Genomic DNA, 22,827 nt, shown 5'->3' on the forward strand with positions numbered 1-22,827 from the left:
TGCAATTGGTTATTCACTCTGCCATGTAACCAATCGTAATCTCCTATCAATCTCCATTGAACCTAATTGCTTACATATCTCCGCCCATCGAGAAGATCATAGCCTGACCTACCGTACAAATCACCGACACCGGCGATAAAAAAATTGTTGAAATTCTTAAAAATCAGCTCTTTGCTCGTGACGTGCCCGTAGGGAAGGGGCTTAGAATTAGAAACCACAGTAGACCAGTTGTGTATTGGCCATCCCGTACAAATGAACTTGGTTCGGCAACTCCACTTGGTGGGGGAAGCACAAATCGAGGGGGCAGCACTCAGTAGCAAGTTACTCTACAGAGTGTATCCGTCGACTGGTTCTTTACTACAAACAAAACACGCACAAAATCGTAAACAGTTCCATGTGGCGTTGAAGATGCATCGGGTCAAGCGACGAAACTGGGGAGTAAAGTGATCGACCTTGTTTAGTGACAGTGGACTATAGACAACCAAAATGTACAAGCTCCTGGGAGGGTTAAAGGACTATCTCAAGTTCCAGGACATCGTAGTGGACAGTGCCGTCTTTCGGATGCACAATCTCTTCACCACCGCGTTGTTGATGGCCTGTAGTTTGATCATCACAGCCACTCAATATGTCGGAAATCCTATTCAATGCATAGTCGATGGTTTGCCAGGGCATGTTGTCAATACCTTTTGCTGGATTTCTTCGACCTTCACGATGCCGGACGCTTTTAAAAGACAGGTAACTGATGAACTTTGAACTCAAGAGTGGGCGCAACGCGCGTGACACTTGAAGAGCACGCCAATTCTAAAGACAGATGGGCTAAATTGCTGGTAGCGGATATGCACGTGTGCTTTGGCGTTATTGATCCGGGGGAGATCGCGGCCAAAAGGCCGCACTTTCTACAACTGAAGAGGAGATCTGTGCGACCCCTTTCACCATCTTCAATTGAATTTACATCACAATGGGCATTGTTAGGTGTTTACTTGTAAATGTATAAATTTAGCATTGCTCATGGACAGATTAGAATCCAGATGACGAAATTCCAATGCACTGTGAATAATTTATGGATCTACAATTTAACAGTTTATTTAAGCGTGTTTATCACTGCAGGTCATAAATTGTTAAAATTTCATAATTCAGCGTGGTGTCATCGCAAAGGTCAAGGAAAAACTTCATTTGAACAAAAAACGAGCCAGATGGAACGTCTGCAATCTGTTCCGAATCATAACATCCGAGGCTTATTTTTTATCATTTTCGTAACTCCTCAAGGTTTTTTTTTGTGCTTTATTGCACTGAAAAGCTTTGAACCGGATCAAAGAGAGGAAGAAACAGGTCAGCAACTGTCCTCGCCGATTTTTGAGTCATTTGAAACCGCACTTTCACATAATTTTGAATGAACTGAAAATAAAACCTCCTCATTTACAATTCAAATAATTTCATTCAAAAACCGCGAAATCCACGCCGGCACCAACAGAAATTCTCAACACATCCTTGTTGTTTTTTTTCGGCCCACGCTTCGTATATTTTAGCCCCAGACACAAGTCCTCGGGCTAAACATCTGTAATTTCAGTTCGCGTATAATGACAGCCCACATTTTCTTTCCCTGTAATAATTACAGCGTTCTCTTTTTTTAAGGTTGGCCGAGAAGTTGCTCATCCTGGTATAGCCAATGATTTCGGTGCTGAAGACGCCAAGAAGTATTACACTTATTACCAGTGGGTTTGCTTCGTTTTGTTCTTTCAGGTGAGTTTGACGAGGCGCGTTATTTTTCACTTTTTGGATTTTTTCAACAGGCGATTGCTTGCTATGTACCGAAAGTCTTGTGGGATGGGTTCGAAGGGGGGCTCATGAAGACGCTCAGTATGAGGCTCAAGTTCGGGATTTGCGCCGAAGAGGAAAAGAACAAGAAGAAGGAGGTCATTCTTGATTATCTTCTGACGCACGTCGGTGTAAGTTGAGGGGAAATTCGTAGGTTTAAAAGTCGACCTTGTTACCTATCGTTGTAATTAACTACTCGTTCGTTATCTTTTAATAACACGGTGAATGTTTACGCCTAAGAATCGCAGTTGAATCTGGACAAAAGAGCTAATTTACATTACATTGCGACAAGTGATGACGTCAACTCGTAACTGACTCACTTTGATTCATTATGGATGCAACAAGGTACAAATTGAATGAATAAGAATTGAAAATTTATAAGTAATTTCGATTATTACTTAGAACATGACGGAGCAACTTGTGGAGCCCGGAGGCGGTCAAAGATCATAATTATGATTAGAACTTTGTTCTAGGACTGTTAATCTAATTATAGATTTGTCATTGTCAAGTTTTTAAAATTCTGTGTTTTCCACTCTACAAATTTGCAATTTAATGGAGTTAATATATGAAGCAATAGCTGCAACACTAAAACTAAAAAAGTTACGAATTTTTGACCAAAATATCCGAGATTTTTGCTTCTTTTTAAAAATAAAAATTTCTTACTTTTATGTCTTTTGCTCCACAATTTTGAAATTTCGTGGAGTTAATACACGAGTAAAAAATAGTAACTGCTCCAAATTTCATAGCTACACCCCTAAAATTAAGAAAATTACGAATTTTTGCCCAAGAAATTCGAGATTTTGGTTTTTTTTAAAAATAAAAATTCCTAAATTTTGCGTCATTTGCTCCACAATTTTGAAATTTGGTGGAGTTAATACACGACAAAAAATAGTAACTGCTCCAAATTTCATAGCTACACCCCTACAATTAACAAAATTACGAATTTTTGCCCAAAATATCCAAGAGTTTTGCTTCTTTTCAAAAATAAAAATTTCTAACTTTTGTGTCTTTTGCTCCATAATTTTGAAATTTAGTGGAGTTAATACATGACTCAAAAATAGTAACTGCTCCAAATTTCATAGCTGCAGCACCAAAATTAACAAAATTACGAATTTTTGCCCAAGATATTTGAGATTTTTAGTTCTTTTTAACAATGAAGATTTCTAACTTTTGTGCCACTATTTTGAAAGTTGGTGGAGTTAATACACAAGAATTGAAAATTTATTAATAATGTCGATCATTACTTAGAACATGACGAAGCAACTTGTGGAGCTCGCAGGCGGCCAAAGATCATAATTATGATTAGAACTTTGTTCTAGGACTGTTAATCTAATTATAGAATTGTCATTTCTGGAAAATTTAAAAGTGTTAAGTACACAATTTTACAGTTGAAGTGTGACGACTTTTTGCTCCACCAGCTTTCGAAACCTGACGAAATTCAGTAAAAGTTGAACTAATCTTTTGTTCTCTTGAACTGATATGGTTACGTGACATACAACTGCATTTACGTTTCACCTTGAAAGTGCTCGATTCGCGTTTTTACAGCGAAAGTGGAGTTTGCAATTCTGCAATTACATCATTGCCAATTATGTCATTGCAGGCGCAAGCGAAAAAAGGGTCTAAATCTAAACTAGCCGGTCAGGACGAGGTGAAAAGACAATAATTTTTTTATTTTGTAGCGCCACAATCTCTACGCCCTCCGCTACTTCGCGTGTGAGTGCCTCTGCCTGATCAACGTCTTGCTCCAGTTGTACCTAATGAACAAGTTCTTCGACGGAGAGTTCCTTTCGTACGGTTGGAGAGTGATGAACTTCTCCGAACAAGCTCAAGAAGACCGCATGGATCCCATGGTGTACGTGTTTCCCCGCGTCACCAAGTGCATTTTCCACAAGTACGGTGCGTCCGGTTCCATCCAGAAGCACGACAGTCTGTGTGTTCTTCCTCTGAATATCGTCAATGAAAAAACGTACATTTTCATCTGGTTCTGGTTTATGATTCTAGCAACCATGTTGACTGTCCTAGTAGTGTATAGAATTCTCATTGTGGGGTTGCCCAAACTGAGACCGAGATTGCTCAATGCGCGCCACAGGGCGATTCCGATCGAGGTGTGCAGGTCGCTGTGTAGAAAAATCGAGTTGGGAGATTGGTGGGTGTTGATGTTGTTGGGGCGAAACATGGATCCCATGATTTATAGGGAGGTTATTTGCGAATTGACGAAGAGGATAGAGACAAACGCGAGTAGGCAACACTGAAACATTCCGGTTTTTGGTTCTTTTTATGTTTGTCTGATTTTTTATTTATTCTGACTCGATAAATCTCGAAAATTTTATTCTGTGATCAAGCTTGAACTGACTGGCAGGTAAAAGTGACACATATCATGCGCGAACTTTTGTAAATGTATACAATTTTTGGTAATGTTAAGCGTTAGATTAAGGTACTTTTAGATGATTTTACATTTAGACGACTTTTGTCTCAATATATTGTATAAAAAACAGTAAATTGTGGAATAAACGAAAACACTAAAACCGTTTTTTATTTGTCATTATCAACAGTTTTTGAATACAAGTACAGTTGCTGGCGTCATTTCCTTCACAATTTGTTGTTTGTAAAGTCAGTGACCCAAAATGGGTCAACGATAATGTAATACGTAAGCAGCGAGCGGTGTACTCAAGCAGTTCCGTTTTTACTTTTACTACAGTTTTTACATTTCAGAATAATTACATTTTTGCATTAATTAAAAAAACGGGAGACTAGTTTGGAGGTTTCGAATTTTTGCTTGATAAAAAGTTTGCGGTTTTTATAGGAGGTGCTGTCATCTGACGGCGCAATATCGCAAGTTTTACATGAGCAGGAAACTCGATCATCACAGCCATCAATTTTGTTATTGCACAGAAGGAGGGAGCTGTAAGCTACGAAATTACAGGAAACTGGACGAATTTCCGGGAAAAATTAAAAGGAAGTTTACTCTTTACTTTATTCAATTTTCGGAAAAATCCGCGCCCAATGTGCAAAAATCTGGTCGCTATTCATCAAATCTAAGAGGAAACCCACGATTTGCAGAATGTTCTTAGTTCTATAAATAGTTATGAAACCTACCAGAAAATAATTGTATTTCATTAAATTAAGATTTGAAATACAAATCAATAATAAATTGACAATAATTGGCATATTTTGCCTGGCGCATCCACCATTTTTGTAAAAAAAATCTAAATTTTGTGTTTTCCGATCTACAAATTTGCAATTTGGTGGAGTTAATACATGACTCAAAAATAGTAACCACCTCAAATTTCATAGCTGTATTACTTAAATTAACAAAATTACGAATTTTTGTTCAAGAAATGCGAGATTTTTGGTTCTTTCTAAAAATAATTTTTTTTAACTTTTGTGTCTTTTGCTCCACAATTTTGAAATTTGCTGGAGTTAATACACAACTCAAAAATAGTAACTTTCCCAAATGTCATAGCTGTAGCACTACAGTTAACAAAATTACAAATTTTACCTAAGAAATCCGAGATTTTTCGTTCTTTTTAAAAATAAAAAATTCTAACTTTTGTATCTTTCGTTCCACGATTTTGAATTTTCGTGGAGTCAATTCACGACTTAAAAATAGTCACTGCTCCAAATTTCATAGCCGCAGCACTAAAATTAACAAAATTGCGAATTTTTGCCCAAGATATTCGAGATTTTAGGTTCTGTTTAGAAATAAAAATTTCTAACTTTTGTGTCTTTTGCTCCACAATTTTGAAATTTGGTGGAGTTAATACACGACTCAAAAATAGTAACTGCTCCAAATTTTATAGATGTAGCACTAAAATTAATAAAATTACGAATTTTTGTCCAAGATATCCGAGATCTTTGCTTCTTCTTAAAAATAAAATTTCTAACTTTTGCATCTTTTGCTCCACAGATTTGAAATTTGGTGGAGTTAATGCACGACTCAAAATTAGTAATTTTCCCAAATTTCATAGCAGCAACACTAAAACTATAATAATTACAAATTTTAATAGCTGAAAATCTAGCGCATCCACCATTTTTGCTTATTTTTTTTCTTAAGCTACCAACAGTTAAAAAGTTTTTTTAATATTTTAGTAGCTAAAATCTAGAAAAAAGGCAAATTTCAAAATACTGCGGCTTGTTAAGATTAGGAGATTAGAAATTTCAAATGAAAATCGTGAGAAATAGTGATGGTATCATTGTTTATTATTATAAAACAATAATTTTATCAATTTTATAATTCCACGGTTGTTTTAGATTAAAATCTAACTCAGCGTGCATGGCATAACGCCTCCTCATCCCACCCACAACGTCAATAAATTGATTCTTTTTTTTTCCACGACTTAATTTGCTTGGAAATCAAACCAATGACAAGTTGCGCAAGCAATCAGCTCTCGAGTTGGTCGATTTGTGCGTTTTTTGTCATAAAAACTACTTTGATAAAGACAACGCCAGCCAATTAAGAGCGAGAGGAAGGTTCTAAGGTGGTTACCAATTAATTATTACAGCAACGCCTCAATTTTCTTCAGTTTTAATTTTCTTTTTAAATTTATGCATGAAAGATTATCAAAAAATTGCGGAGATAATAACTGGAGACTCCATTAACGTATTTTATAATAGTCTTTAACGTGGCAAAGTCAGTGAACGAAAAATTAAATGTTTATTTAGCAATCATCTAAACTGTGAAGTCGTTTCAATAAATAGTTTCTTCGAAAAAAACGCTACTTTGTCTCGGTCGAAATCTCGAGAATGTGGTGCAAAGGAAGCTCCCGAAGAATTTATTTTAAAACAAGAGACATAATTACGAAAATTAATGTAGTGTGAAGTGCTTTCATTCCAAAACTGATTTACGGTTTTATTTTGCAAGAATGATTCCGTTCGAGTCTTAGGATTGTTCGCCGACACCGATTACCCAATTTCCTCGATTTGTTGCAATTTGCACATCCACATTGTGAGCCTTGTCGAAAGCTTTAAATATTCTTGCCTCTCTCAATGTTTACCATCTATAAAATTAGCCCAAACTCGTTAAACAGTGTTTACTCGACCGACAGCTTAATGACAAATCTCTTGAAAGCCGCAATTCATGAATTCCCTTCTCGGCGCATCCGAAAATATCCTCCCTTTTTCTCTATTGTGTATATTTTCGTAGTGGTAATTTATGGAAATGGTGCGCGTTCCGCATCCCATTGATCCTGGAGCAGTTTAGTCTATCTATTTTATGTTGTAAAAATAAAAATAAGCTCATTTTGCATCATAGTAAGCTAGGTGGTTGGTTGGACCTGCTTCAGTTGTTCGCCAGTGTCGTCGTGTCACGTTTGGTCATGTGCTGTCATGCGAGCAGAAAACGTGACTTCTGTATGACAGATTGGAAACATCGCAACAGTCAAACTGCAGACGGTGAGTCATTTACAATAAACAATCGAACGTTGATGGCTGCCAACTACAATTTTTTTTTAAAACAAAATAGTCGCTTTGGGGGTGGTCCTTGTGATAAATCATAACGTTATTGGGTTAACAGTGCTGTATTGCGGTGCTTTATTTTATTTATTCGAGTAGGCAATTCACTTAAGTTTAGTTTTCGGATTGTACAGGGTGTACGAGCGAATATTTTTGATTTACCTCACATTTATTTATTTTAACAGTGAAATTTATATATAGAAATACCGCTGGTAAGTGTAAAATCGAGCAAACTTTGGCGAAATTAAAAATAAGACGCAATGTTACCATTTGTCATCTGATAATTTACATAAAACAGTTGGTAGCCTTTTAACAAAACAATGAAACTGATTGAGACGAATATTGTTCCCCTTAACTTCTTGGCAGAACAACAACCACTTCAAAGAACTCTAATTTAAAAATACACTCCGATTTATTAAAAACTGAACAAAGGACTGTCCTAGTTGTCACTTCTGAAATTACAGAACTAAAATCGCCTCGTTTGATCCATAAATAACTGTCTAATTTTTACCTTTCGATTTGTCCGTTTCGTAATACTATAAACACAATTTTCTATATTTGTTTGGTTTGTAGTAAACGGAAGACGTTCATTGATTTCATTTTCGTTATCTTTGTTTTGGTCACAGCTCAATTCTCGAGGCATATTTTATGACTATTATCGATTGTTAAAGCTTTGCCGATGTTTATTGTACGGAGGGTGAAGAGTCAAAGCAATTCTAGGCGCTAAAAAGAGTGTAAAGAGAAGAGGGCAAAATTCGGCTGCAATTGTAAGATAGTTACCAACTACAATGTGTGCTTTTCGTTTTATTGCACCATGAAAGTTCGTAATATTTCCTCATTGTTTATGTAGTAATGTTTCTTTTACTTGAAATTAAAGAAAACGCTTGTAAATTTCAATAAACACTTGAAGGAGTTTTGATCAATACTCCGGCAAGTTCTTCTTAATACATCACTGGAATGAGGCGTAATTTTTGCCGTTAAAGCGACAATTTCCAAATTTGACTTACAAGTTATGACTATGAAATTTGGCGAAATAACTATTTCTAAAGTATCCATTAACTGTGCTAAAGTACAAAATTTTAGAACAAAAAATAGAGATTTTAGAAAATTTTATTTTACTTCAAACCAACAATTTTTAACTTTTTTTCATTAAAATTCGTATCTTTGTCAGTTTTTAAGCTCTGACTATGAAATTTGGCGAAGTGACTATTCCTAAAGTGTTCATTAGCTATGCTAAAGTACTAAATCTAAAAAAAATAGTGATTTTAGAAATTTTTATTTTACAACGAACTAACAATTTTTAACTTTTTTTTTACTAAAATTCGTATTTTTGTTAGTTTGCAATTTATGACTATAAAATTTAAGGAAGTTACTATCTGTAAAGTAGAGATTTGAGAGAATTTTATTTTAGGACGAACCAACAATTTTTAACTTTTTTTCATTAAAATTCGTATCTTTGTTGGTTTTTAAGTTAAGACTATGAAATTTGGCAAGATAACTATTTCTAAAGTGTTAATTAACTCATTGATTTCGTCTTAGTTATCTTTGTTTTGGTCACAGCTGAATTCTTGAAGCATATGTTATGACTATTATCGATTGTTAAAGCTTTGCCGATGTTTATTGTACGGAGGGTGAAGAGTCAAAGCAATTCTAGGCTAAAGATAGTGTAGAGCAGAGACTGCAAAGTTCGACTGCAAGTGTAAGAAGACAGTTAACAACTACAATGTGTGTTTTTCGTTTTATTGCACCATTAAAATCCGTAATATTCCCTCATTGTTTATGTGATAATGTTTCTTTTACTTGAAATTAAAGAAAACGCTTGTAAATTTCAATAAACACTTTGGGGAGTTTTGATCAATACTCCGGCAAGTTCTCCTTAATACATCACTGGAATGAGGCGTAATTTTTGCCGTTAAAGCGGCGATTTCCAAGTTCGTATTTGCCAAGCGAGCATTTATTAAACGATCTGTAAAATTTTCAGTTTGATTTAATCGGTCGATCCATTATTCCGTTTCTTTAATGGAGGCATTAACGTTCGATTTTGAAGCTTGATCAGCTTTACCATTAACCCAATTACTAATATAAACGAAAATAATTCCCCCGCCGAAGTCTTATCAGTCTAAGGAGGATCGATCTTTCCATCAAGCTTTGCGATCCTCACTTTGTTCTAGCATTTGTTGGTTGTTTTCATATCATTCGAGCTTTTTTCAGATTACATTTCACGACTGATGATTTTTTCAAGTGTTTGTTTGTGACTCTAATCAAAAACCAAAGCTAAACAGAGTGTTGTTACCATGAAGAGGAAGTTGAGTTTGTGAACTGGCGGTGCTTGCGGCAAATGCACGCTTTTTATGCAGTGAGTAATGGACCTTTGGCGATTCTGCTATCCCAGATGGGAAGGGTTAGGAGTGAACGATTTCATAAAGGGAGATTTTATTATCGGACACAGGCTCCAGTGAGGACTCGTGTCTCCCGGAAGAACGACGACCGGGGGGAACCGACGAGGAAGAGGCGAGTACACGACGACGGCTTCAACAGCATGGACCTCCTTAGAGGGGTGTACATGCTCACGCAGGTAATTCGCATTTAGGTAGAATTGGTTTTTATTACGCAAACTTTCACCGCATTTTTACTATATTTACGTTGTTTTGAGAAAGTGGCTTCAATGTGGGCAATACGAATCTATAGTTTATAATTTAATATTTTCTTTTTTTAGACAGTTTTTTTGAAATTTAGGACATGAAGTAAAAAAAAGGTTAAATTTGGCACATTCTCATTTAATTAGGTCAGATTTACTGCATTGTCCAAGTTTTAGTGCGGTTTCAAAAAAAAAAACGAAAAGGGCTTCAATGTGATTAATGCGATTCGCTAATTCAGATTTTAACATTATTTTTCTCAGACAGGTTTTTTTCAGAACATAAAGTAAAAAAAGTATGAAATTGACACATTCTCAATTACACAGTAACGTTCAAAAGTCTTGCAGCCTCTACCAAAATCCAAATATTTTCAAGTCTTTTTCATTAAAATTTGTATCTTTGTTAGTTTTCAAGTTATGACTATGAAATTTGGCGAAATAACTATTTCTAAACTGCTCAATAAATGTGCTAAAGTACAAAATTTTAGAACAAAAAATAGAGATTTTAGAACGAAAAATAGAGATTTAAGAAAATTTTATTTTAGGACGAACCAACAATTTTGAACTTTTTTTTATTAAAATTCGTATTTTTGTTAGCTTATAACTATGAAATAACGAGATAACTATTTTTAAAGTGTTCATTAACTGTGCCAAAGTACAAAATTTTAAAACAAAAAATAGAGATTTTAGAAATTTTTATTTTAGAATAAAAAGTAGAAAATTTAGAAAATTTGGTTTTAGAACGAACCAGATATTTTCAAGGTTTTTTTTTATTCAAATTCGTAACATATCAAAATTGTAGTTTAGAAAATTAAAGACTTTCCAAAAAGTTTTGTAAACGTTCCTTTTATTGAATGAAGTTTAAAGTGCAGTTATGCCCATATTCAAATTTTAATATTTATCATAGTCTTATAAGGGGATGCAAGATTTTTGAACGTAAGTGTATTTGGTCACTTTTTTTAATTTTTAGACATGAAATAAAAAATGCAAGAATTTGACATATTATCATTAATATTTGGTCACTTTTACTGCATTTTCCAAGTTTTAGTGCAATTAAAAAAAAACAAAAGTGGCTTCAATGTGACCAATACGATCAATATTATTTTCAATTTCACAAACTAATGGAATCAAAACTTGAAATGAACGAAACGCCTGCTCATATTTGCCCTCTTGATATTCTGGTGAATTTGGTTCTTTTTTTTAATGTTTTAAAAAGTCTCTAAACTGAAAATTGAAAATTACGATATCCGCTTGAGCTAATATGTATCGGTTATATTTTTCCATAAATTTCGAGATTAAGCTCTTCAATGGCTATCAATTCTATTTTAATATAGCACCATTATAGTTAAAGACCGAAACTTATTGATCCATTAAGTATTATTCAGCACGAAATGTTTGACCTAGAAAACGACATAATAGAAAAATAAATGTAAGTTCACATTGAACTGGTCTTATCTGGGCGGAATATCAGAGCACAGTGCACATTAATCGATTCTAACTACATAATTCGAAAAATATCGAAAAAAAAACGGTGGAAATGTCGGGGTCAAGTTTTCTTGAGTCATCTTTCATTCCGTTTTTTATGTAATACGATATTAAGTTGGCTTGGAACGAAAAAGATCTCCATATGCAAATTCTCCGGAGAAAGCCCTCAAAAAACAAGAATAATTTATCCGTAGAATTGTTTTAACTCGTTTTCGATGTATTTTATTGCAGAATTAGGCGATAATTAATTATATACAAGTTTGATTTGCACTCAATAATTCCCCATTTTGTTTAGAATGTAGCATAATTTCAACACTAAGAAATATGACCACGTGTGTTTACACGTGTTTCAAGGGGGCTTCATATTGTTGAAACTGTAAACATTCTTTGTGCCAAAATATCTATAGACCTAGCCCACTCACGTAAAAAATCGATGATCAATAAACACGAAAATGAAAGGTTAGTGTATTACACCGAGCTGTATTTATTTGATGAGATCGCGGCTGTTACTTGCAGTCAAAGAAAAATAATTTACATTTCAATCAAAAGAGTTGTAAACGAGCGTTCTTAAAAGTATAAGCTATCCCACTTAAATCTGAAAACTCGGTCAGAAAGACAATAGAGGACGTAAATCCTGAAAATTGGGCCACTTTGCCGCTTGTTTTACATAACGGACCAGATTCCAATTTTCAGATAAGCCACTTATTTAGTATTGCGTAAAAGGGGAGATACAATATTTGAATACGATGATTCTCTTTTCAGATTTTGATAACGCTCGTTTCAGGTTAACCACATCACGATCGACAGTTTGATTTTCCGGCTTCACAGTAACGCCACTGTTATACTTCTTGTTACGTTTTCCATTGCGGTGACGACGAGACAATATGTTGGAAATCCCATTGACTGCGTCCACACGAGGTATTGGCCCATTACCCTTCTATTATTGTCCCAGAAATAATTTAATGTCCACACATGCGACCGTTTCACAATTTGTTTTCAGAGACATACCGGAAGAGGTGCTGAATACTTATTGCTGGATCCACAGCACCTACACCGTCATCGACGCGTTTAAAAAGATTCCGGGAAATCACCAGGCGTCGTATCCCGGAGTCCAGAACTCCGGGAAGTCGCCGATTCGGCAAGTCAAGTATTACCAGTGGGTGGCGTTTACGCTGTTTTTCCAGGTGAGTGAAATTTTTCCATTTTTATGGTGTCATGTGTTCACAGTTTACACTTCAATAATATTTTTATACTTGTAATAAAACGACTTTGTATATTCAACGATTAGAATTCGTCAGTTCAAATTTGTGTGATGATTGACGGGTGAAAATATTGGAAGTGGACTTTGCGTGGAGCGCCATCGCTTGGCTAGCGGCGAAAAGATGGCGCCACCGCCACCAAACCGCCGCAATTCCACCTAATCACATAAAAAAAAAACCACACAAAACATAACGAAATAAAAACTGCCCTCTTCCATTCGTCGTGCATGTCTGTGGAATTTTTACAACCCCAATCTGTACGTAGTAATCGTCTTTTTATGTTTCGTCGCATGTCTCCGCCTTTATTTCTTTATTTCTCTCGTAATTCCGTACGGAAGCATTTCGAAACTAGGACCAACAGGAAATTCCCGGATTTATACCAATTTATTCAACATCAATTTTCTCTCTTTCCGCCACGCTTCCGTTTATTTTCTCTCACAGAAATCTGTTTATGATTTAAACACGTTTATACGGAGAACTGAAGAAAGCTCGTGTTTATACACCTGGCCAGCCTTGGCCGAATCGGCGTAAATAACAAAAAAGAAGTACATGAAAAAATTGTGGGAGGGAAAACAGATTTGAGGAAAACTAATGTGAAGGACAAAGAAGTGGAATTTAGAAGTTGGACGCTTTATGGCGCTTTCAGAGTTTGAATAAGAGCCGACTGAAACAGTGGAAAATATTTTATGAGTTTTCCTTTTGTTCCACTTCCGGTATTATAAAGTTTCTAAATGCGCTGGTTTGTTTCTTGTTATACTTGGGTTGGATGAAGTATTTTCAACTTCAATGCGAGAAAATGGGGGCAAGTTTAAGAAAATTTGTGAAAATATGATTGGGAAAATATGCAACAGATGGAAAATGATTCGATTTCTCCGATCGCTTTAAGGGGTTTTCGTGTTTATCGTTTAAATGCTTCGGAGCCTTTTTATTAAAGTGCTTCGCACCTATTGAATAATTCTTTGAATTTTCTTGGACTTGTTGGAATCTTGTTTATTGTTTTCTTTCCTTTACTTCATTTAGGACAATCTTAGAAGAAAATTTGCAAAACATTCTCTAGCAATGCATTGAAAGTTGAAAATGTAATTGAAAATGGAGGAATTGGCGCATCCACCATTTTTGCAGATTTTCTTAGGCTAAAGCTATTTTCAATTTTTTTATTTTTTTTAAAATAGTTAAATTTTACAAGAAAATAGCCTACATTTCAATATATTACAGCTTGTCGCAAAGATTATAAAAAATTCAATTTTTCAAACCTACGAATGAAATTTTTGCTTCGTCTTAAAAATAAAAATTTCTAAAATGTCTCTTTTGCTCCACAATTTTGAAATTTCGTGGAGTTAATACACGACTCAAAAGTAGTAACTGCTCCAAATTTAATAGCTGCAGCACTAAAATTAACAAAATTACGAATTTTTACCCAAGATATTCGAGATTTTTGGTTGTTTCTAAAAATAAAAATTTCCAACTTTTGTGTTTTTAGCTCCACAATTTTGAAATTTCGTGGAGTTAATACAAGCCCCAATAGTAGTAACTGCTTCAAATTTCATAGCTGCGGCACTAAAATTAACAAAATTGCGAATTTTTGACCAAAATATCGAAGATTTTAGATTCTTTCTAAAAATATTTTTTTTTAACTTTTGTGTCTTTTTCTCCACAATTTTTAAATTTGGTGGAGTTAATAGACGTCTCAAAAATAGTAACTGCTCCAAATTTCATAGCTGCAGCACTAAAATTAACAAAATTACGAATTTTTGCCCAAGATATTCGAGATTTTGTTTCATTTTAAAAATAAAAATTTCTAATTTTTGTGTTTTCTGCTTCACCATTTTGAAATTTGGTGGAGTTAATACACGACTTAAAAATAGTAACTACTCCAAATTTCAAAACTGCAGCACTAAAATTAACAAAATTACGAATTTTTGTCCAAAATATAAACAATTTTTAAGAAAGAATCCTAAGAATAAAAATTCTAAAACTTGTGTTTTTCGCTTTACAATTTCGCAATTTGGTAGAGCAATTACCGACTCAAAAATTCGTCACATTTCATACCTGCAGCACTTAAATTATCAAAATTACGAATGTTAAGACTGTCGTAAAATTTTCTTCGGTCTTAAAAATAAAAATTTCTAAAATTTGTGTCTTCCGCTCGACAATTTTGAAATTTGGCGGAGCTATTACACGGCTTAAAACTAGTAGAGCCTTCAAATTTCATACCTGCAACACTAAATTTCTCGAAATTACAAATTTTAGTATCTGAAAATATGGCGCATCCACCATTTTTACTTTATTGTTTCTTCAAGCTCCCGACAGTGAAAAACTTCTTCGTTTGTTTAAAAAACTAGCTTTTGCTAGTGTTTCAATACGTTTTCGACAAAAATTTGCAAGTTAACAATACTATTCATGATTTTGAATTTAAAAAAAAAACATTAATTTTTGTTGTTAAATTTGAGTGTAAATTAAAAAATTACGCACAGGAAATCGCAAATATTTTTATGACATGGACTAGTTAAATGCTAATTAATTACTTAACAGCTAATTTCGCGTAGACTGGAATGAAAAAGTTTAGTGAGTTTTAACAGTTATGGGAAATTTTGTGAAATGTTTTCATTAAAAAGGGACCCGTAGAAATTGTCCTTTATGTGCCAAGAGCAATTTTTCCCGGTAATTGGTACTAAACGAACTAGTAAATTTGGTTTTAAGGACATATTAAAATAGTAATTTAAACTAACCATGGAAATATTTAGTTCAGCGTGTACAATGCCGTCATTTTCCTCAGTGGTTAAAACGTGATCATTATTATGGAAATGTAAGATTTATAGTAACAATGCGCTCGTTGTCTATTTTTACGTCAGATCCCAAGGTTCCCCATTCCATGTTCCGCCACTGTCCGAAACAAGTCCATTTAGTTCGGTCTCGTATTTATAACTCCCTCAAGAAAGATAATCGTATGACGCGCTCCCAGCAGCACATGGCTGGCTATTCCGTTGGGCAAGTTAGTGTTAAAATAAGCGTCTCGGCGCTAGGAAGCCGTCGCGGAAAGTCGAACCTGTGCAAACGCGAGTGTCCCAACCATGGACTCCCCTCCTCGCAAACGTCGCCCAACCTAACCTAAAGACTCGGTCCATGGAACCGACCCGAAGCGAATGGTAAAATGTTGGATATCTTCCGTGGACTCAAGTCCTTGATTAGAGTCAACCATATCCATACCGATTCTCCCGTTTTCCGGCTTCATTACTCCATCACGGTGCTGATCTTGGTGGCGTTTAGTCTTATCGTCACGACGAGACAGTACGTGGGAAATCCCATTGATTGTATCCATACGAAGGATATTCCAGAGGATGTGCTTAATACGTACTGTTGGATCCATTCCACTTTTACTATCAAGCAGGATAAGAAGCAACCGAGGGCTGAACCCTTCATGAGTTATCCAGGTGTTAAGACTACTATCGACGAGAAAGACAAGAAGTTGGTCAAGTACTACCAATGGGTCTGTTTTTGTCTCTTTTTTCAAGTGAGTAGCGACAAGGGCTATAAAACGCGATTTTCTAGAGGACACCGCTCCGGTTTTATCGCCGCTCTTTAAAACCCCATAAAAACTGTTTAGATTACGCAAATATAGAAAAGATGGCCGACATTAATCATTGAAGAAACACAAACTTTTGCATTGTTTTGAGTTTAATTATTACAGCCTCCTCAGATTAGTCAACTTCTAATTTAGATACCAACAGGTGTTTCTCTCCAATTCGCGACCTCTGTCTTGCTCTATTTTCCGAGTTTTTTGGAGCATGATTGTTTGACTTTGAATTCAGAGGAACGGAAATAATTGCAGCATAAAAGATAAAGGATTGAGGCTTAAAAGATGTACTTGGCAGCAGGATTTTCTAAGGACTTTTATCCTACAACGGAAACGACGACTTTTATTAAACCTCATTTGGAAGTCCAAGCCAATATTAGATCGAACAAAGTGCATCGTCAATGATAACAACCCTACAATCTAATTAGTCATGTTCCAACGAAAAGATTTCATGGAGGTTTTTATGTTTCCTGGTGTAAAAATATAACGGAAATGCTTTTCCCATTACACCAAGAGTCCCAGAATTTCAATTAGATCTGTTTTACGATTTTTCGAAATACGACACAGTTATTTATGGAGCGGCCCCGAAATACAGGTGGCTGTAACGCGATCGAAATTATTAACTTTTTATTAGTCATAGTACATAATCTAAACAGATTTTGAGTGGGATGAGCAGAAAATAGTTTTATTGGTGTTGAAACAACAAAATTGATCGACCATCGCAAATTGTGTTTTGGTCAAATTAGACTGATTGCGGATATTCGTCTTGATTATTTCATTCAATCAATTTGTTGCTAACTTCATGATGTGTTTTCGTGATTGCATATTATAAAAGTCATAAATTGCATTGCCTTCAAAACATTTGTTAAAGTTATTATTAGATCAAATTTTATAGCGTCATAATTTAACTTTTTCGATTGGAGGAAATTTAATTGATCTATTATGTTTTAAATGAGGAAATTATTTATTTTCAGGTTCATAAATCACGGAATTATTTTTATAAAAATAAATTTCGTTGCAACTATAAATCGTTTTTAAATTCCAGTAATTAAAAGTATTAGAATAAATAAAGCAATTTCGAAATCTATAAATTCGGAAGAATCACTGGAGGATCTTTAGAATTTTTATACAATCTCAAATTTTTATACAATCATTATCTGTACCAAATTTCAAAATTCTGAAGCAACAGGCGCAGACTTTAGAAATTTTCATTTTTAGGCCGAAATCAAAAACCTAAAAATTCTATAAAAAAATGGTATCTTTGCTTCTGTTGAGGCGCCACAGCAATAAAATTCTTGACCCATTTATTAACTGTACCAAGTTTCAAAATTTAAGACAATCTCAAAAACCTAAAAATTCTATAAAAAATGTATATTTTGATCTCTTGGTGCGACAGCGATGTAATTTGCACAGGTTACTACTCTTGACTCATTTATTAACTGTACTAAATTTCAAAATTTTAGAGCAACAGGCGCAGATTTTAGAAATTTTTATTTTTAGGACAAACTCAAAAACCTAAAATACCTATAAAAAAATGAATCTTTGGTTCTATTGGTGCCACATCGATAAAATTTGCAGAGATCGCTATTCTTAATCCACTTAATAACCATATTAAATTTCAAAATTTTAGAGCAAAAGACGCAGATTTTAGAAATTTTTATTTTTAGGACGAACAAAAAAAACTAAAAATTCAATAAAAAAATTGTATCTTTGTTTCTGTTGCTGTAACAAATTACAAACTTTTAGAGCAAAAGTGTTAAAAATGTTGGAGTCTTTAGAGAAGTCGAAGAAACTTGAATTACCATTGGAAATGCTCACAGCCTCCACCCTGTATGAAAACTCCATAAATCCAGTTCGAGCCGGCATCTATTTCTGTTCCGAGCCGAATAAAAGAGTATTAACAAAACTGCAGCAATTTTAAATAACCGCAAAAATAGTACCTGAATCATCTGGTATCACAAAATCATAAAAATAGCCAGCAGGAGATTCACTAAAGATTTCATAATTTCCATCATCCCAGAATTGATGAATGGATGTTTATTTGAGAATTTAAGTTTCCTTGAAGTAGGATCCTCCAGTTTCTGATGGATCGCACAGATCAAGCGGAAACTGTTCAACACCAATGTTACGCCAAAATAAACAACGAGGTTATTATTGTTATCATTTCGGAGGTAACCTTAATGTCAACCAACGACTTTTTGTTTATTTTCAAGTCGAATCTTCAAGGTAATGGAAGCTCTAGCATCTCGACAATTTACTTAAGAGGGATGCTTTTAATATCGGAGTAATGAACTGAATTTTAGAGGAATGCGAAACGGGAGACAAAGCGGGAATTTCGGGAATAAAGATAATGAAAAGCTTTTAACGGCTTCTGTTTACATTCATGGAGGCTCTGATTGCGCACCTCCATCGCTGGTGCAACGAGCAATTTTGTGTTTAGAATTTTAGGTTGGCAGTAAAACATAAATAGTGTGAGGCTTAGAGTTCAAGAATCATAATAAAATCTATTTAGAGTTGAAAAAAGACCGGATTTGCACGAATCAAGTAAACGTTGCCGCTGCATTCCATGCGGCATATTAATATCTGCAAGTCTAATTGCAGGTCAATGTAATTAATCACCAATTGCAATTGAGCAAATAACGCGAAGCCAGTAGAGCATTAAAAATGTAAATCCCCCGTGAAGGGAAACGTCGAAATGAATAAAGCTCCTTTTGAGAGAGAACAAATTCGGTCAAGACGGATATACATTCGTAAGTGTAACGTAAATATTTTAAGAATTAATTATTCTTTTTCCCCGGTAAATATTTTCGGCAATTCCGCGAAAAAAATCGGTAAATTGACACCAATAATCGAGCCTAATTGAAATTGCAGATGTTGAAGCCCATCTTCATTGTTTATACACAAATCTTTTACAGATTATTAAACAGGCATCTATGGCACGGTCATTGCTCTAACTATTTTGGCTTCGTGCCATAGGGTGCACAGATTGCGCGCCCAAGAATGATTCGGAAGACGCCAAATTGTGTTAAAAAAAATCACCGAGATTACCTGTGCATGTTTAGTGTAGCCAAACAATTTTATTTCTCTCGCTCGGAAAAAGAAACACGGAACTGATGTGTAATGGTATAATAAACAAATTATCTAGCCCACTATTTATACTCTTTGCAAAGTATTTATAATTTACCTTAGTCCCTAGAACGTGACAGCTCATTTCAGTTTAAATAAAACTGTTTTTAGTAAAAAATACTTCCTAAATATAAAACTGGAACAGTATACATAAATATATTGTACTACGCAAACGTTGCTCCTATTTACAGATGGTAATGACAGCCTACAAAACTTACAACATCAATTCGCAATAACTGCACACTAAAATTTCATTATTTCAACAAACACGACTTGAATCCAACAATACTGGCCTTGCAAAAAATAGATTCATAAAAAGATTAAGTGATTTCCTCGATTACTTTTAAGAGCTTTTGCTAGTCAAATTTTTCATTAAAAGTAGTTTTCAATCGAGAAACTAAAAATAGAGAAATCTTCAATTTTAGTTTGTAATTTCGGTCGTCATTGAAACGTGCAAGATGCAAGTTGTAATCTATTTTTATGATTGATGAAATGTAATGTTTCTCGTCGCCTGACTTGTTACAGGGAAGGAAATCATTTTTTTTAATTGCAAATTATGTTAATGGAGTGATTATTTAAGGACAGTCAAACGAATCAATCAGAGGAATTATTAAATATTTATGACAGACTGTTTGATGTGAGTGATTTGTTAGGTATATCAGTAATGTTGTATCTAAAATAAACTCCGTGTCTTAATAGATCAAACTTTACTTATTTTCCGAAACCTTGACATTGTTAAGACACGAAATATTGGTAAATAATTTCGCAAAATTCCACCCACACTAGTCCCAGTAATAAAATAATGAGGCGATTTGTACTGTACCTTTTTGGCAATGGATCAACAATAAAACAGTTATAAATCCGAAGCAATAAATCTCCAACTTTTTAGTGGACTGTTTAAATGAAAATAAACGAGTTTATCGTTTCAGGCGATTCTTTTTTACACCCCGAGATGGTTGTGGAAGTCTTGGGAAGGAGGGAAGATCCATGCTTTGATGATGGACTTGGACGTGGGCGTCTGTTCAGAAATCGAAAAGAAGCAGAAGAAGAAGCTCATGATTGATTACTTATGGGAGAATCTGCGGTACCACAACTGGTGGGCTTACAAGTACTATTTCTGCGAACTTCTCTCCCTGATTAACGTTATCGGTAAGTTTGTGATTCCCCACTGTTGGCTTTGAAATGATTTCATAACAGCCACGTCTTTGCGGTGGAGGGTAATAATAGACTAGACATACTCACGTGTGGATAATATTTCATTTTAGCAATACAAATGGGTCCAAGTCGCCGGTAAAAAGGCGAAACAATAATTTTTAGAAATAATTATTACCAACAGTAAAACTAATTTTGCGGTGACTGCTTTATGGAGGTTTATTTTAGGCTATCAATATTATTAACACTAATACCTTCGCTTTTGTTTATTAATTCTATAGCGTGTTAGTCATGGTTTACAGCGTCACTAATTTTAGAATGGTAATTAATAAAATTTGTCTTATTTATTTATCACTCCGGAGATGAACTATTGCCAATTTTTTCCACAAAGCAATTTTATTTAACTTAACTGTTGTAGACGTATACAGGTGTCCCAGAACTCATGACCCATACTAAATTGTATCATTTCTGAAATATCTCAATTTTTCAAAAAAAAAAAATTAAATTTGCATTACAAAAAAAATATTTCCACAAACATTTTTTAGAATTTTTTATTTCTATTAAACCACCAAATTTGTTTATAAAAGATCCGCATAAAACTGAATTGGCGCCATTCCAAAGCATGCTTAAAAATGGAAACAAAAGAGTAAAAAAACTTTTTTTTCCATATTTTTAGTGTCACAAATATGTGAATATTGTCATTCGATTTGTTTTATTCGTTAATTTTTGTTCCCAAAATTTGGAATGCTCATCTTTAGTAGTTTATGAGAAAAATGTCAAAACGTATATACAGGTGTCCCGTTTTTTCATCTTATCTCGATTATTTTTGAGCTAAAACATTTTAGTTTCAAAATTTTGGTTTAGAATTACGCGAGCTCTGGGACACTCTGTATACGTTTACAACAGTTAAAGAGTTAACAGTTGGAAATTACAAATAATCCAATCAAAAGTTCAAAGCAAAGCGAAATTTCAAAAAAGAAGAGCATCGTCACAACTGCAGCACATTAAATAAATATTTTCAAACCACACGCTCAGCTATTTTAACAAATTTCAATCAATGAATCTTTGGTTCAAAATACACCAAAGACGTGTTTTTCAACATCAAAGAACGCATCTTCATCATCATTAGTTCGAGCATGTTCACAACGTCACCATTTTGTTTCAGGGCAAATGTTTCTAATGAACCGCTTTTTCGACGGTGCCTTCCTCATGTTTGGCTTCGACGTCATCGCATTTATTAACAGCGATCAAGAAGACCGAATCGATCCAATGATTGAGATTTTTCCTCGAATGACAAAGTGCACTTTCTATAAATTTGGTGTTTCCGGCGATATGGAGAAGCATGACGCAATGTGTATCCTCCCCTTGAACGTGGTGAATGAAAAAATCTACATTTTTCTGTGGTTCTGGTTCATTATTCTCTCCATTTTGACCTTCTTCACGTTGATCTACAGAATTGTGATTATCTTCTCGCCTCGCATGAGAGTGTATTTGTTAAGAATGAGGTGAGAGGGGTGGTAAGAGAGGCGTAGTTTAATCGAATTTTGCAGGTATCGCTTGGTTCGCAAAGACGCCATCGATCTCATCGTTCGTCGGAGTAAGATGGGCGACTGGTTCCTTTTTTACATGCTAGGTGAAAATGTAGACTCTGTTATTTTTCGCGACGTTTTGCAAGAACTGGCCAATAAGTTAGCCAGACACAATTTTCATCACATCCCCGGTTTCAAGGGTGAAATTCAAGAAGCGTAGATGTTGGTGCCTTAGCTGCCTCACTGCCTCTATACAGAAGATGTACGAAGTCCTAGTCACTTCTAGTCTATAGTTGTTAGTCGAATCGTCTTGCAAAGACACTCAGTATTGTCGTGGTGGACTCCTGCCAATGTCAAAGAAAACATTCCGAAGTTTCGCAAGGAAAATGAAGACAATATTACCGGTGGCTATGAGCCGGATGTATTGAACTATTCGTGCATCTCTGTATTCAAAAATAGTCAATCTCGTTACGAAATGGTTATTTTTTATCCGTTCTGTGGACAATAAACTTGTGTAATTGTTATTGTTATAAGTTATCGTATCTTTTGTATTTTTTAGAAAATAATAAACGGATTTCAAGCGATTCTATTGTCTGTTTTTTTAACACTTTGAGCTGTTTTTTTATTTTGATGAAACCCGAGCTCCAACGCTATCGCTGGAGATGATCTCATCTTAAGATATTGTTAAACACGTGGCACTTTGTATGAAAATACTTCCTTTGCATTCTTGGCAACGGTTATTAACAGCCTGACATGACATAAAATCATTCCCTTATTCACCAGGAGATGAATTAGAAACAT

The 22,827-nt window shown here is 34.7% G+C and overlaps 2 protein-coding genes across 4 annotated transcripts; both read left to right on the forward strand.

The window, feature by feature from the left end:
- Positions 1-282: 282 nt before the first annotated feature.
- ogre (optic ganglion reduced) lies at positions 283-4,340 on the forward strand. The gene is made up of 4 exons (XM_088034085.1): positions 283-735; positions 1,633-1,740; positions 1,791-1,946; positions 3,495-4,340. The coding sequence occupies exons 1-4, from the start codon at positions 487-489 to the stop codon at positions 4,065-4,067; spliced, it is 1,086 nt and encodes a 361-aa protein (XP_087890211.1). The 5' UTR covers positions 283-486; the 3' UTR covers positions 4,068-4,340.
- Positions 4,341-7,116: 2,776 nt separating this feature from the next.
- shakB (Innexin family member shaking B) lies at positions 7,117-22,611 on the forward strand. Of its 3 annotated transcripts, XM_088034306.1 has the most exons (8): positions 7,117-7,206; positions 9,478-9,622; positions 9,716-9,841; positions 12,171-12,304; positions 12,387-12,570; positions 20,275-20,494; positions 21,663-22,002; positions 22,048-22,611. In XM_088034306.1, the coding sequence occupies exons 2-8, from the start codon at positions 9,605-9,607 to the stop codon at positions 22,244-22,246; spliced, it is 1,221 nt and encodes a 406-aa protein (XP_087890432.1). In that variant the 5' UTR covers positions 7,117-7,206; positions 9,478-9,604; the 3' UTR covers positions 22,247-22,611. The 3 variants fall into 3 exon arrangements, with proteins under 3 accessions (XP_087890432.1, XP_087890429.1, XP_087890433.1); XM_088034303.1 differs by having other exon boundaries at positions 9,478-9,841; XM_088034307.1 differs by lacking the exons at positions 7,117-7,206; positions 9,478-9,622; positions 9,716-9,841; positions 12,171-12,304; positions 12,387-12,570 and adding an exon at positions 15,705-16,156.
- Positions 22,612-22,827: the final 216 nt, after the last annotated feature.

Source organism: Gnatocerus cornutus, chromosome 4 (assembly GCF_029298725.1).
Source record: "Gnatocerus cornutus isolate USDA-ARS CGAHR chromosome 4, icGnaCorn1.1, whole genome shotgun sequence".
Lineage (NCBI taxonomy): Eukaryota > Metazoa > Arthropoda > Insecta > Coleoptera > Tenebrionidae > Gnatocerus > Gnatocerus cornutus.